General features: G+C 40.6%; 2 protein-coding genes and 1 long non-coding RNA gene across 3 annotated transcripts in view; 1 reads left to right on the top strand and 2 right to left on the bottom strand.

The window, feature by feature from the left end:
• The window catches only part of Zbtb11 (zinc finger and BTB domain containing 11), a 28,234-nt gene extending 23,823 nt beyond the window's left edge, over window positions 1-4,411 (bottom strand). Inside the window, exon 1 of the mRNA XM_015478566.2 lies at window positions 3,461-4,411. Coding sequence (XP_015334052.1) covers window positions 3,461-4,010 — 550 coding nt within the window. The 5' untranslated portion in view covers window positions 4,011-4,411. The remainder of the gene's footprint in view (window positions 1-3,460) is intronic.
• A 15-nt stretch (window positions 4,412-4,426) lies between these two features.
• LOC107136353 lies at window positions 4,427-7,017 on the top strand. Its single transcript, XR_001502679.2, has 2 exons — window positions 4,427-4,625; window positions 4,660-7,017. It is a non-coding gene; the product is annotated as an uncharacterized LOC107136353 (long non-coding RNA).
• A 118-nt stretch (window positions 7,018-7,135) lies between these two features.
• Rpl24 (ribosomal protein L24) lies at window positions 7,136-11,511 on the bottom strand. The gene is made up of 6 exons (XM_015478567.2): window positions 11,386-11,511; window positions 11,197-11,272; window positions 10,541-10,651; window positions 8,807-8,943; window positions 7,820-7,883; window positions 7,136-7,257 (listed from the first exon to the last, which is right to left on the bottom strand). Exons 1-6 carry the CDS (start codon window positions 11,388-11,390, stop codon window positions 7,177-7,179), a joined length of 474 nt encoding a protein of 157 aa, XP_015334053.1. The 5' UTR covers window positions 11,391-11,511; the 3' UTR covers window positions 7,136-7,176.
• Window positions 11,512-15,179: the final 3,668 nt, after the last annotated feature.

Here is a 15,179-nt window from a genome sequence, read left to right as displayed (position 1 = left end):
TTTTTTAAAAAAAAAAAAAAAAAAAAAAAAAAAAAAAAATCACATAAAAATATACAGCATACATTTTATGAAGGCATAATATAACTCACTGCAGGAAACATGCCACTTTAGGCAAAAAGCAGATCTGCTGATTAATATTCTTCTGACGTTTCTCCTAAATAACTTCCTTACTCAATGAGAAATGTTTTAATGATTTAAGAATATAAAGATGAGGTTGTATTTATATCTAGATTATGTTTACTGACTTTAAGGCCTTTTGCTATTTTTAGAAAACTAAAAGGTTTTATATTTTACAATTCAAGTTTCTATATTTTCCCAAGATGGTCGCTGTGATAACTCTTTGGATGTCAAGCTACTAATAAAAGGTTATTTATTTACTGAGTAATGAGACATAAATTAGGTCAAGCATCCCTAACCTGAAAATCCAAAATTGAAACTTTTTGAGTGCCTGGAAGTGGAAAATATTACACCTGATTTCATGTAATAGGCCACATTCATCTAAGGTGCACCAAAAATACTGTATAAAATTACAAGGTATGTGTATCAGGTGCATATAAAAAATAAGTTCTGCATTTAGACTTGGGTTCTATCCTAGATATGTCTCATTATGTATATGCAAATATTTCAAAATTTTAAAAATATCTGAAATAAGAAACACTTCTGGTCCAAAGCACCTTGGATAAGAGATACAACCTGTACTTTAATGGATCATCAGCCTGAGGAACAGTTTCTCACTCAGATTTTCCAATCTCAGAAGTACAGATGCTCAACTTACAACAGGTTATATGTTCCAATAAACCCGTCTTAACTTGAAAATGTCTAAGTAGAAAATGCTTTTAATACACATAACTTATTGAACATCACCGCTTACCAACACAGCACACTTTAGAGTCTTGGTTGTTTAACATAATGATCATTATGGCTGAATGGGATCTTCTACTTACCACTGCTGCCCAGCAATGACAAGAGCGTATCATACTAGATATTGATGGCCTGGGAAAAGGCCCAATTCAAAGTATGGTTCCCCATGATTGGTTCCTAAGCTTCCAGACAAAGGGGGGAATGAAAAATCAGCCTCAGAGCAAAGCCTGACCAAAGACCCACAGAGCAGTCCTAGGCACATTCCCACCCTGCTAAGTTGTTTATCTACAAATAAGAGGAGAGATCTGCTGCACCAGGTGTCCGTGACTCAGTCAGGCTAGGTGGGGACCCATAGCAACCCCCTAGCAGCCACCAATCAGCATGAGACAGGGAAATACCTGGGATGCCAGATGACCCTCCCAGTAGTTTATGGTGTTGGGAAACCAAGTAGTTCATTAACAAATGTTAGTTAGAAATGCTTATTTTTATCAATTATCAGTTCTAGATCATTGCCAATACCTGTTGTAAATGCCACCTTTAGATCTAGAATCAAACTTAAGCTTTCTTCTTTGTTACTCAGAAACACACTATGTAAGTTGCTTAAGATTTAACAAATTTTGAAACTACATAGGAAGAAACTGACTAGTGAAAAATATATCCATTCCTCTGTAGTTTTGTTAATCTAATAAGACTATGTTAAGGAAACATATAAACAAGAAAAATGTTTACAAACATCAAAAATAATAGCTAATAATTGAGGGTACACTGCTCTTATGCTTACTAGCAATTCTGATTTTAAATGATGAAATATTAAAACAAAATAGCATGATGATCAATAATGTAATAAACCCATTATACATTGACACAGTAGCATTTTTATGAAAAAAACTTCTAAAAAAGGTTGAGAAGAGTGGCACTCCTACATTTTTTGCAAAATTTTTTAAATGTGTGGCTTAACAAAAGACTATTATGGGTGTGTCTGTCTTCAATCTGTTGTGATATAACATCTATCATGTAACCTGTGGAAAACTCCACTGTATGTTTGGGAGAGAATGCATTAAAAAAATACTTTATTAGTATAATAAAATAATTTTAACCTGGCAGATTTTAACCTTCTTTTCCTCCAGTTTCCTATACTTTGAGAATAGCTAGCTGCTCTAAGTGTTCAGGGATTTTGAAATTCCACATAACTACAAATATAACTCTTTCATTTTAAAATTAAGCTAACAGAAACAGTGTCTCAGGGTCCTCCCCCTACCCCGTCTTTTAAGACAAGGCATACTAAAACCAAAAAACAAAAACTGGATTAGATACCACCAAGATAATCAATTTAGAATTTAAAAAAATCTGAATGAACCTAACGGTGGCTTGCATTCACCCTACATTTACTCTTCAGAGTAATTTAATTCAGATATTCGTTTAAAATAGAAAAGGGAAAGCCTTTGAGAATATAGATCCAAACTGTTTTGAAAACGAAAAAGAATTCTCTAAAAAACAAAAGTTCATAAATGAATAGTTTTTATGCACAAAGCTCATAAAAAAACAATAAAACAAAACTTTAGAAACTAGGACCATAGCCTAATTTCTTTATTTAAAGAAAAAAAAAACAAAAAACAAAAACAAGACTCATGATTTAATTTCTCCAGAGTCCTACAGAGAGTAGCAGAATCCTTCCTTTTTGACAAAGCGTCTTCAAACATGAGCCTATAAACTAATTCTGAGTGGTTTAGTATTTTCCAACTTGTGGAAAGGGAAGGTGGTTAAGAACCCAAGGGCACCGGCTCTCCTCTACTAAACTGGTTTCCAAGGAGTTAAGAAACTTTAGAGATTAAATTCTGACAATTAAGTAAAAACAATTACAGTATCCTCATCTTTTCTGTGTATACAAAGTGCCGCCATAGTTCCCAGAATCAGAGGGAAGAACACTAAAACATTCGGAATTAAAATTACCTGATGGTCTTTATATTTAACTATCGCAATAAACTTGAGATTCAAAATGACTGTTCAACGATTACTCTTTTTCAGTCTACACACAAATTGATTATTCCTTATGTACGCCATAGAGGGAGAATCTTAATAAGGCCAGTAGATCCAGCAAAATTCAAACCCATTCCCCAAAACGCGCGCAGAACGCACGGGAAACAGCAGCCAGGTTTGGGCTCCAGCCGTCCCTGACCAAAACCATCTGCAGACTTTAAAAGGCAAAAGCCGCAGCATCCCGGGCCAATCACCACAGCCACCTCTCCACAGCCACCTCTCGAGGGACCGCGCCACCGCCTCCGGGGCTGCCTAGAGAGGCGGGCCGGCCAGGCGCGGGCGTCCCGCCCTCCCTGCCGCTGGCCCGGCCCCCGGGGAAGCCCCCTTGGCCCCACCCCGGGCGAGGGTCCGCCCCCAGCTTCCCGGCCTTCTTCCTGTGGGAAGTGCGGCTCCTTTCGCTTCCCNCCCCCACCCTCTCGACGCCGCCTGGCAGCCGCTCCGATACCAAGCGCGGGATGGCTCGGCAAGAGGCGTCCAAGACCCTCCAGCTCGTGGTGGGTCAACAGGCCGCGCTAGCAGGCCTTGCCGCCGTCCCGCACCCTCGCCGCGGGTCAGGTCTAACCTCGCCACCAGTACGTCTTGGACAGGTCGTGCCAGGTCTGATGCCGGGTGTGGTGAGTGCCGCCAGGGCCCAGGTGTGCCGCCTCGATGAGGCCCCGGCGCCGCTCCGGTTGCAGCACTACCTCTAGCTCCGCAAAGGTCTTGCGGTGCCGCTGCCGCCGCTGGTAGTACAAAGTCCCGCCGCGCACCACGTAACAGGCAGCAGCCTTGCGGATTTTACGCTTGACATTGCCCTCGGTGCCCGGCGCGTAGGGCTCGCGCTCGTTCGTCAGGTAGCGCAGGATGGCCCGGTAGCTTTCCTCGCTTGACATCGCGGACGACGGCTCCCTGAGGGCGCCTGTCAGTGGTGGTGGAGGAAGACAGCGCACTAGCCCCGGGTAGATGCAACAGCAGTGGCCGCACTCTGCGGAGGAACGGCTCCGCCTTTGGTGAGCGCTCTTGGACAGCGCCGGGAGCTTGAAGGGAGAACGGACGAGTTGGTAACCAGGGGGAACTGCACTTCTCCAGCGCGCGGGATCCGCTCGCGACTGACAAAATGGCTGCTGCACCATCGGAAGTGACGCAAGCCAAAGGCGTGGACTGAGCCCGGATTGGAGTGTTCTCGCTTTCTGTCTTGAGGGAGCGGATCAAATGACGTCAGCACTGCGGGCAGACATTTTGGAAGCGGGTAGGACTTTCCTAGGAAATAGAAGGGGTTTTGAGCAGCCATCTTAAGTCCTGGCAGTTTCCCTTTTTATTTTTCCCTTTCCCGTGTTCCGAAGAGCCACTTGTAGGAGCTGGTGGGCAGTGCTTATCCCTCCCGAAACACCCCAAAGGGTAAATGAGTTCGTTTTTGTCTACCTTGAGATACCTGACATAAAAGCATCAGATATTCAGGCTTTAGCAAATGTCACTGGACACATTCACATGAAAATGCAGGCATAACAAAGATTATAATACCTAAGGCATTCAATGTTAGAAGTTTTCTGTCTATAAAACCCTGTCCCTCCTCCTCCCCCCCCCCCCGCCGCCTCCGCAATTACCCAAGGAATAAGCAGGATTTTTCTGGAAGGATCCGCATGTATGATGATGAGCCAATCGTGTTGGAAAGAAATGGGAAGGGGTAGCTAGTGCCATTTAGCTTTATTTGCATATATTTTTACATAAATTTAGGGGGGAAGGCCTCTGTTTTACACTTAATGTATTATAAGGGCGCAAGAGGCTAAACAGACTTCAACTGCATTTCCCAATGTGCGCTAAGGGCCCTAATTAAGGTTTTTTTTTTTTTTTTTTTTAAAGCTGGTAGTACAGTGTGGTCTTGGGTACCCTTTCCTGGGGTAGATCTGCTGTGCTTACAAAAGCCTACATTCCCTGTCGAATTGGATACCTGCATTACCTTGCAGAAGCCGATAAAAATTCCAGGCTTCCCAGGGAGTTGGCTACAGACACTGCCAACCTCTTTTCCCACGTGGTTCTGGGATCTCTTTTTTAAGACTGATCCTTGTAAGGGTCATATAGTAGCTTAGTTGCAGGGGACAAACAGCAAGACTGTTAGGGCTGGGTTCTATTTAGAATTACTTAACTTGCAGACTTCTTGATAGTAATTGGGAGAAATTAGAAGATGGTAATGCACCCCTGGAGTGGAACAGTGAAAAGGGATATCAAAATCTACCCTCAGAGGAGCCGGCTTGTTATGCGGTGAGCCTGCCTCAGCACTCTTGTGATGTCAACTCCCTTTAAAACTAAATATGAAAAGTTAATAGATTAACCCACACCCATGGTCCTAGCTCCTAGGGAGGCTGAGAAAGGAGAATCCCAAGTTTGGATAATGCCTAGAAAATTTATCCAGACCGACTCAAAAACAATGGCTGGGAGGAGGCAGAATTGGGGCTGTGGCCCAGGAGTAGAGTGCTTGCCTGGCATGTGTGAGGTACTGGGTCCAGATTCTCAGCACTGCACATAAATAAATGAAGGTACTCAACAACTTTAAAAACAAAATTGACTTTCATATCAATTAAATAGTGCTCTATAAGCAAGGAAGCTAAGGTTTTTTTGTTGTTTTCAGAAAAGCATGGTGGAGCAAGCTGGCAATCCCAGCCATTAGAGCATCTAAGGTAGGAGGATCACAAAATCAAAGTCAGCCTTAGCAACTTAGCAAGGTGTTGAGCAACTTGGAGAGAGATCCTGTCTAAAAAAAAAAAAAAAAAACCAATACAAATGGGAAGTGGCAAATACTATTTAAGAAAACCCAAGTTATAAAAACATTCCTCCACCAAGTTCAGTTTTTGCAGAACACAATGTGGTGTTGTTACACATTGAGAAGTCCATTGATTCTCCTAATTCTCCTTTGGGACAAGAAACAAGTGTTTTAACAAAAGTGGTTTCCTGTGGTCAAGAGTGTCTTCCTGAGGGAGCAAAGCTGAAATTTGTACTGAGAATTGGCAATCAAGTGTTTATTTCTAGCTAATTCTGAGCTCCCTGGGACTCCAGGGCAATTACAATTGGTAGATCCATCTGACAAGGGAAATGACATTTTACAAGGGGAGATTTTGTGTCCAAAAATCAACAGCTCAGCATTCATTTGGATATTTTGGCTTTTAACTTTCCTTTTTCAGCTAGTGACCTTATTTTCGTCGATATTCACTAATATTGTCACTAACACCAAAAGGCTTCTTTTCCAAGAAAAACCTTAATCATATATGTTTATCAGTATATCTTATTCATTGCATAACACTGGTTACACATAAAATTATTTTTCAGGTTCTCTGCAAACCTATTTATTATACCCAACAATTAGAATAATGCCTGAATTTAACATTAACCAGGGGAAGAAAATTTGTAATCCATTATCGTGGATAAATGGTGATGATGGAAATGTTGACATGGACCATAATTTCACCTTGAGAAAGCTTAGTAAGACATGGCTTATGCATTTTTGTATCCTTGCAACTCAGCACAGGTGGGCAGTTAATAAAGTCATCTATAGAGTACAAGCCTGTTCACAAATTATAGTATTTTCCTTATCACATTACACATCTCTTGATCATCAGGCTACTGAGCAATTTTATTTGGCACAGCTCAACAAATTACTCTCAGAATAGTACAATATACTCTTATTCAGTGTCCCTGGGTTCAGAGACAGAATATAGCCAGAATAGAAAGAGGGATGCTATTTTCTGGGAGCAAGAGATTAATACAGCTGATAATTTTTGGGACCATCAAATCAGCTAATAGCTAATGGTGGGAGAAGGGGGGGGGTCCCGATGTATAAGGCAAACCCAATAAAAAATAAATGTGTCTGTCATGGATAGAGAAATGACAGGAAAAGAGCATTTGAATAGTCAACTTGGGCTAAATCTATGCAACACTGCAGTACTTTCAGTCTGTGTAATGTGTCCTAAACACATTGAAGCAAAGCTAGCATTCAACCATACATCTTTATTGCCTTATTTTAACATTTCTCCAATTAAAAGGGTTACATCAGAAGGCATTATTCCTGAGAAATGAACTTTCATCATTTTGGCACAGGAAATCAAACCCAGAGCACATGTATGCTAACCAAATAGTCTACAATTTTGATCAATACCCCCAGCCCCAAGAAATGAACTTGAAATTGTCTTAAATTCTCAACTCTACTGTACACCTATTACCATGTGGACCCAACACGCCTGTTTAGGAGCAAAAATTCAACAACATCTAAGTTATAGACATCTTTATTTTAAAATCTCATCTGCCAATTTAGCGTTTTCCACCAACTCGGGGAGCAGAAACCTTCACAGGTTTCACAATCTTTTGCTTAGGTGCTGCCTTTGTGGGAGCCTGTAAAAAGATAATATGACATTACTTAACAAAACTTTTATCACCTCATAAATATATGTTGTGTATACACTACATTGCCTTAATAATTTAACTGCGTTCCTTTTATCAAAATTTTATGTAACTCCCCATGTTAAAAGTTCATTTCCATCTTTATAATGAAAGACAAAGATACTGTACAGATTGGAGAATAAGGAGACACAATTGGGATTATGAACTGTATCCAAATACAAAAAGGATGCTATTTTTATTAGTAGTATAGAACCAATGTTAATTTCTAGTTTAAAGTTTTCATCATGGAAACAAAAAAGCTGTGTAACTCTACACTGTTAACCAAAACTTTTCTAAGAAATAAAGTTTAAAAATCAAAAGCCACATTTATTTTCCCCATTCCCAATACCTAATATTAAAAAGACGCATTGACTCCTAGAAAGACAACTTCAGAGACCTGAACCAATCACCCAGAAATCCAATAAAGTCTGGGTATCTACTTTCACTTACTACTCTTCGGCTTAAAACAAAAACTTGGTTATATTAAGAAATTCAAGAAAACCCCCACAATTACCTTAGCAGCAGCCATTGCCGTCTTTTTAGATGCCTGCTTAGCCTTTTTTGCTTCCTTGGCAGCCCTGTGCAGTTAAAGATAAATTTAGACAAAGTACTTTACTCCTGAAGAGTACCACTAATTAAGACGGAGCTACAGTTTTAGAACTATCAAATTGCTTCCCCCCCCCCCCATTTCTATTTTTCATTTCTAGGCTAAGTCCCAAATCCAAGGGGATTAATTTCATCATCAAGTCACTTTTGTTAACATGTATTACAGAGTACAGTAAATTTTACCGCATATGCCATTTTATTTTGTTGTACTGGGAACTGGCTTTACCACTGAACTATATCCCTAGACCTTTCAACTTTTGAGACAAGGTCTAACTAAGCTGCTGAGGCTAGCCTCAAACTTGCAATCCTCCTGTCTCCACTTCCAAAGTTGTTGCAATAGGATTTTTACTCATTAAATATTTTTTTTTAGTTGTAGTCGGACACAATGCCTTTATTTTATTTGTTTTATGTGGTGCTGAGAATCGAACCCAGGGCCCTGCACAGGCTAGGCGCACACACTACTGCTGAGCCACAACCTCAGCCCCTCCACATAGGATTTTTTTCCCCACTTTTTAAAAAATTTTTAATTTGTTATAGGACAGCAGAATGCATTACAATTCATATGGCACATAAAGAGCATAATTTTTCATCTCTTTGGTTTGCACACAGAATTTCAACACAACAGAAATTAAAGCCTGGCATGGTGTCAATGGCCTATAAGTAATCCCAACTACTCTAGAGGCTGAGGCAGGAAGATCCGAAGTTTAAGGATAGGCTTCAGGAACCTAGGGAAACTGTGTCTCTTAATTAAAAATCAAATGGGCCAGGGATGTAACTCAGCAGCAAAGCTCATCTGGGTTCAATCCCCAGTACCAAAAAACAAAACAAATGAGACTATATACAAAACATAAAGTTTACCCCCAAGAGTTGAAATGTTCAGTGAACCATTTCTTACCTAATAGCTTGCTCTCGTTGAGCCTTTCTAACTTCTGGTTTCTGATTCCTCTTGGCCATGATATCAGCAAGGGATGCACCAGTGATGGCCCTCTGAAATTTGACTGCACGCCGGGTTCTCTTCTTTTGAATTTCTTCCTACAAAACAAAAACATGGGAGCACACTTATTAACCTAAGTCTTTTAATAAGACTTAAAGATTTTTAAGAAAGGGCTAGTGGGGGGAATTGAATTTATCAATATTCTTAAGACACTAAAAACAAAACTGAGTTGTAAAACAAAAATTAATGAAGTCTTTTAAGACTTATACTCAACAACAAAAAAATTAATGCCAATTATTTGAAATGAAATAAAACGTGTAAGCTTTCTACTTATGAACTATTTAAATCATCTATTTTGAACTTTTTTTAAGCACCTCAAACTCTGCAAACACTATACAATATCTCCCCATTCTTTCTCCCTATTAACCAGCCTACTAGATAACTTATAAAAGTGGAAGCATATTGTATTTCCACTTGGCCTATCTTCAAGGTTCATAAGAAGTCAACTGGTTATTAGCCTTTTTTTAAGCCTGTAACAGGCTGAGCATCTGCAACCACAAAATCTAAACTGCTCTAAAATCCAAAATTTCTTGAGCAACCACAGTGGAAAAGTTGTTAAAATATCAAATTACCTTCAGGCTATTTATAAGAACCGTAATGAATTAGATTTAGGTCCCTCAACAAAATATTTCATTATAAATACCCAGCTAATCCAAGTTCCTGAAACATTCCATTCCAGAGATACTTACTGCTTCAAGCATTTGGAATGACAGCTATTCAACTGTGCATTTTGTTATCCATTGATCTTCTGATGGACATTCATTTTTATCTTTTGGCTATTGTGAACAATGGTGTTATTAACATCAGTATACAAGTTAAGGGAGTGCCTATTTTCAATTCTTTGGGGTATAAACTTAAGAGTTGAAATGCCAGATCATGGGCTGGGTTTGTGGCTCAGTGGTAGTGCGCTCACCTAGTATGCATGAGGCACTGGGTTCGATCCTCAGCATCACATAAAAATGAAATAGATATTAAAAAAAAAAAAGAAATGCCAGATCATAATGATTTTAACAGTGAATTAAATGATTGCTTCCATAGTGGCTGCACCATTTTATATCCAGCAATGAACAAGGGTTCCAGCTTCTCCATGTCTGCACCAACACCTATAATATCCCATTTCTTTTTTTTGACAATAGTCATCCAATCCATTTTTAAAATGGAAGTAGAAATAATTCCCCCTCACCCCCATACTGAGGATTGAACCCAGGGCCTCCAACAAGCTAGGCAAGTACTCTACCACTGAGCTACATCACCAGCCTGTTTAAATTTGGGAGACTAAAGTGATCTACGTTAATCTATGTTAGTGCTAATCCTATGGGGACTATATTAAAAACCAAGTTATAAGAAGACTCAATCACGCATTGGAACTGCATTAACATCTCCATCATGCTCTATAACCCAAATGTAACTAATGTAATTTGTACAAAGGGATATTTTCAGATTTCAGCTTCATACTACTAAGCCTAAAATGTACATCATCTCATCTCTCTTCACTTCACTGACGCTTTACAGATTTTACAAGCACATTTCAATAACTCTCTCATTTAGTCAAAAAATTACATGACAGAAACCAATGCTCAGGAAGCTAAATTTCTTTAGAGATTGCCCCACAACACCAAAGGGTATTCCACTCACCGACTGGCCCTTTTTGTGCTTTCTTCTGTAGAGGACAGTCCAGTTTATCTGCCGAGGATTCCTCTTGGATAGGAAAGCCGACTCGCATTTTGCATTAAGAAATTGGAAAACCTGTTGTCACAAATCCAAAGTCATTACCTACCTAGCTATACAAATAAAGGACGCTGGGCTTAAAAACACGTCAAAATATTTTAGAGCTATTTTATGAAATTGGGGCTCACAGAGACCAGAAAACTTAGGTCATATAACTGTTAGTAACTGAGTTAATACCCCCAAGGTCGCTACGTTTGGTCGGTACTCCCAAGGAGGCAAAGCTATGCTTTAAGCAAAGGTGGGGTATCAAATTCCGATAATTCTGCTCATGTCCCTCCCGAGATTGCAAAAGGACCTGTGGCCGTCTAACAAGGAGATATCCGGGTACCCTAGTTACTTCGCTTACGCTACGTCATTAATTACACAAACCGCTCGTTTCCCACTTGGCTCACACTACATTAAGCCTCAATGGTTCACTTAGAAATTCCTGATTCCAACCATCACTCCACACAAGGCTCCCGAACCCTTTCAGAAGCAACAGACTGGTAAGAAATTAAGCCATTTACACTGAAGTAGGTCGGTTTTTCCTTTTCAGAGGAAAAAAAGCTAATGCGGCCTTTTACCTTTCCGTCGGTCCTGGCGTAGCGCCTCCCGTGTCCGGGGTATATCTTGTACCCGCTAAAACTACACAGCTCGACCCTATAATGAAAAGTGAAAACCCATTAAGGGGCTGTTTACAAGTAATAGCCATACCCAGGACGCCGCAGAGAGGTTCTGCGCGAGGATGGAAGCGGATTGGAATTCAAGCTTACTTCATGGCGACGGCTGCTGGGATAAAGGGACGACAGCGAAGAGAAGGAGAGAATCATGGGAAAAGACCTTATAAGGTCGTGGGGGGAATCCCCGCCCCTAATCCCTTTCGCTCACTTGGGCGCTTGGTGATGACGTCACGTGGCGGCGCAGAATCGCGGCGTCCTTGACTACGGAGGGCCTGGGAAGGAATTCCACTAGACTGCGGAACGCTCTGTGGAGAGGGGAAGGAGGTGCCCCGGTGGGCCGACTGGCGGTCGATTCTAGGTCATTCCTCCAGCGGCCAAGTGTTCTAGAGCCAACAGTTCTACTGCAAAGAATGTGAACGAAAGAGAAGGGTGTCCCGTGTCCTCGCTCTTCTTCCTTTTGTACAGACCCACAGACTTATACCCCGCAGGTTAAACGCAAGTCACATTTTGCCTTCCGCATTAGCCCATTTCCAAAACCAAAGTTAAATTTTACAGGCCAGGATGTAGCTGTGTGGTAGAATACATGTTGCTCGAAGCCATGGGTTTAATCCCCACCACCAGAAGGAGGAAGTGGGGAGCTTTACTATTAACGTTAAAAAACGGAGAAGGGGGCTGGGGTTATAGCTCAGCAGCAGAGTGCTTGCCTCGCACATCTGGGGCACTGGGTTCGATCCTCAGCACCGCATAAAAATAAATAAAGATATTGTGTCCATATTAAAAAAATCTTTAAAAAAAACAGGGAGGGAGGGGGAAGTGCTGGGGAATGATATTGGGCAAACTGTATTGTTACATCGTGTGCATGTACGAATAAGTAACATCAATATGTACAACTGTAATGCACTAATGAAAATGTAAAAAATAAAACAATGATATCCAGAACTGTCTTCCATAGTGTTGGCACCTTGCGTTAATTATAATTAACATTCGTTGAGACCTTTCTTCGTGCTAGGATTTGTGCTATAGAGTTTACATACTTTAGCTGATTCATTTTACAAAGTTCCTATTGAGTATGTGAGGAAACTGCAAAATTACATTAGCAGATCTGAGAGGAGTTTCTTTGTGGTGAATGGTTGCTTAGGGAAGCTGAAGGACCTGATGGAGAGTGAAGCTCTTTCCAGGCCTGTCGGAGGACCCAGGCCTCAATTTCTTGAGGGTTTTTTTTTTTTTTTGTAATTCTAGATAATTATCTAGTATGTGAAGGGGGACAGTCAAGAAGCAATCCTTGAATTCTTGAATGGGAGACTGGCATGCATAATACATGAATAGGAAACCAATGAAATGATTTAAATTGTACTTTCTAACAACTCAACAACTCGCCCAAAAATGTTTTGTAAGGTAGATGATATGAAGAGATTTGGAATGTTCAGTGAGATGACTGATGTCAAGAAAGTATAGAATTATGCTGAACCAGTCAAGAATGAGTAAAAGAGATTTGTGTGGAATCAAAAGGCAGAGCAAAGAATTTTTGCTGGACCAACTCTGACCAGCTGTTGGAAATGCCTAGTATACTTGGAAGCTGTTTGCTTCCTTAGGCTTCTGTAGCTTGATGAACTTAGCCATGGGATTTTTATCCAACTCTATTCTAAATCATAGCTAATTTTAAAATGATTTGTGGGGGTGGGGGGATGGGGGGTGTTAATCTGGCATTGAACCCAGGGTGCTTAACCACTGAGCCACATCCCCAGCCTTTTTTATGTTTTAATTTGAGACAGGGTCTTGCTAAGCTGTTTAGGGTCTCACTAAGTTGCTGAGGCTGGCTTTGAACTCATGATCCTCCTCCCTCAGCCTCAGGAGTACCTGGGATTACAGGCCTGTGTCACCATGACTGGCAAATGTTTGATCTTTTAAAGAAAAAAATCTGGAATAGTCCTGACTTCAAGTTGCAAGTCTCAGCTGGATGTGAATAGGGATTGAGTCAAGATCTACCTGCAGGATTATAGTCCCATCTGTTGGACAGAATCTCAGAATTTATATCTCTGTCCAGCATTTTAGGAAGATGTTGGGTGGTTTTGATCTTTGAAATTCATTTTGGCCTGACTAGTTTTATGAAGGAAAAGCAGGAAAGTGGATCTTCAGAGTTTGAGCTGCACATTTTGCCCTTTCCTGAAGGGCATTCTTGAACTGGTATTTCAAGGGTTCTTTGTAACAGGCTACTGGTATCACAATTTAAATTGTGATCAAAACACTTTTAGAGTAGGAAGAAATTATACAGAAACCCCTAAGAGAATTTGTCTTACTGTTAATAAGCGCAACTTCCAATACCATCCATAATTTTTTTGCTCATTTTATCCTTGCTTTCTCTTATCAGAGGCAAAAGGCTTAGCTGCATTCGCTCTCTTTTATTTACTTTTGGAGTACTTATGAACCAAACTTGGTGCTGCTCTTTTCAGCCTCTATAACTTCTTTAGCAGTTTTAAACTGCTAAAGGCTGACATGGTGGCATGTTCCTGTAGTACCAGCTACTCGGTAGGCTGAGGGAGCCAGGCTGGGCAACATAGGGTAACCGCATCACAAAAGCAAACTCTCTCTCTCTCTCTCTCTCTCTATATATATATATATATATTTACTTTTGTAAATACAAAATATATACATATACACACACACACACACACACATTGTTAACAATAGATAATTCAGGGTGTAAGAAAAATATGATGATGGGAGCTAGGTGAATGGTGGTATCATTGTTAAGGGAGAAGAGATAAAGAAGCAGGTTTCTTTGGGAGAAAAGTTTTTGAAAGACTAGTTTAGGATGCTCATAATACAGGAAAATAGCTGTGTGGTGGGAAGTTCAGATGAGTGTTTAGGATATATTTTAGGAGTAATGAACCTATTTATGGTGACAGTAGGCTATGTAGGATACCCATCATCTAGTATCAAAGCCTGGCTTCTCTGGAAGCAGTTACTGAGACTGAGTTTGGGGTTCAAGGTATTTATTGCAAATCAAGTCTCGTGAAAGGAAGAGGGTGAAAGCAGTATTAGGCAGAGGAAGACATTGAATACATTATGGACTCAATTAAAACCTCAGTCAGCTCTGCAAGGAGGAGTTCCCTGAAAGGGATAGTTGGGCAGAAATGAATTTAAGAATGAGGCAGAGACACATTCAAGGGACAATGGACTATCACAAGAGTGAGACATCACTAGGGCAGTAGTGCACGCCTGTAATCCCATCTACTCTGAAGGCTGAGGCAGGAAGATCACGAGTTCAAAGCCAAGCTTAGCAAAAGTGAGGTGATAAGCAACTCAGTGAGACCCTGTCTCTAAATAAAAGGCAAAATGGGGCTGGGGATATGGCTCAGTGATTGAGTGCCCCTGAGTTCAATCCCTGGTACCCCAAAAAGAAAAAAAAAGTGAGACATCATTTGGGGATAAAGCAAAAAATACAGGGGCCAGGGTTGTAGCTCAGTGGGAGAACGCTTACTTGACACACGTGAGGCACTGGGTTTGATCCTCAAAAATAAAATAAATAAAATAAAGGTATTCTGTCTGTCTACAACTAAAACAAAATATTAAAAGAAAAAAAAAGTGCTTGGCGCCGTGGTGCACACCTGTAATCCCAGCAGTTCAAGAGGCTAAGGCAGGAGGATTGAGAATTCAAAGCCAGCCTCTGCAATTTATAGAGTCCCTAAGCAGTTCAGTGAGACCCTGCCTCCAAATAAAATATATTTTTTTAAAGGGGTGGGGATATTGCTCAGTGGTTAAGCACCCCTCAGTTCAATCCCCTGTACCAACAACAACAACATCAAAAAGACAATTCAAGGGAGAGTGGGAGAGAGACTCTCTTGCCTGGGATTCTGGGCTTTTTTTTTTTTTTTTTTTTTTTTTTT

Source organism: Marmota marmota, unplaced genomic scaffold (genome assembly GCF_001458135.2).
Source record: "Marmota marmota marmota unplaced genomic scaffold, marMar, whole genome shotgun sequence".
Classification (NCBI taxonomy): Eukaryota; Metazoa; Chordata; class Mammalia; order Rodentia; family Sciuridae; genus Marmota; species Marmota marmota.
Note: the sequence above shows the minus strand (reverse complement) of the source record. Positions and strands in the feature narration are given on the sequence as shown.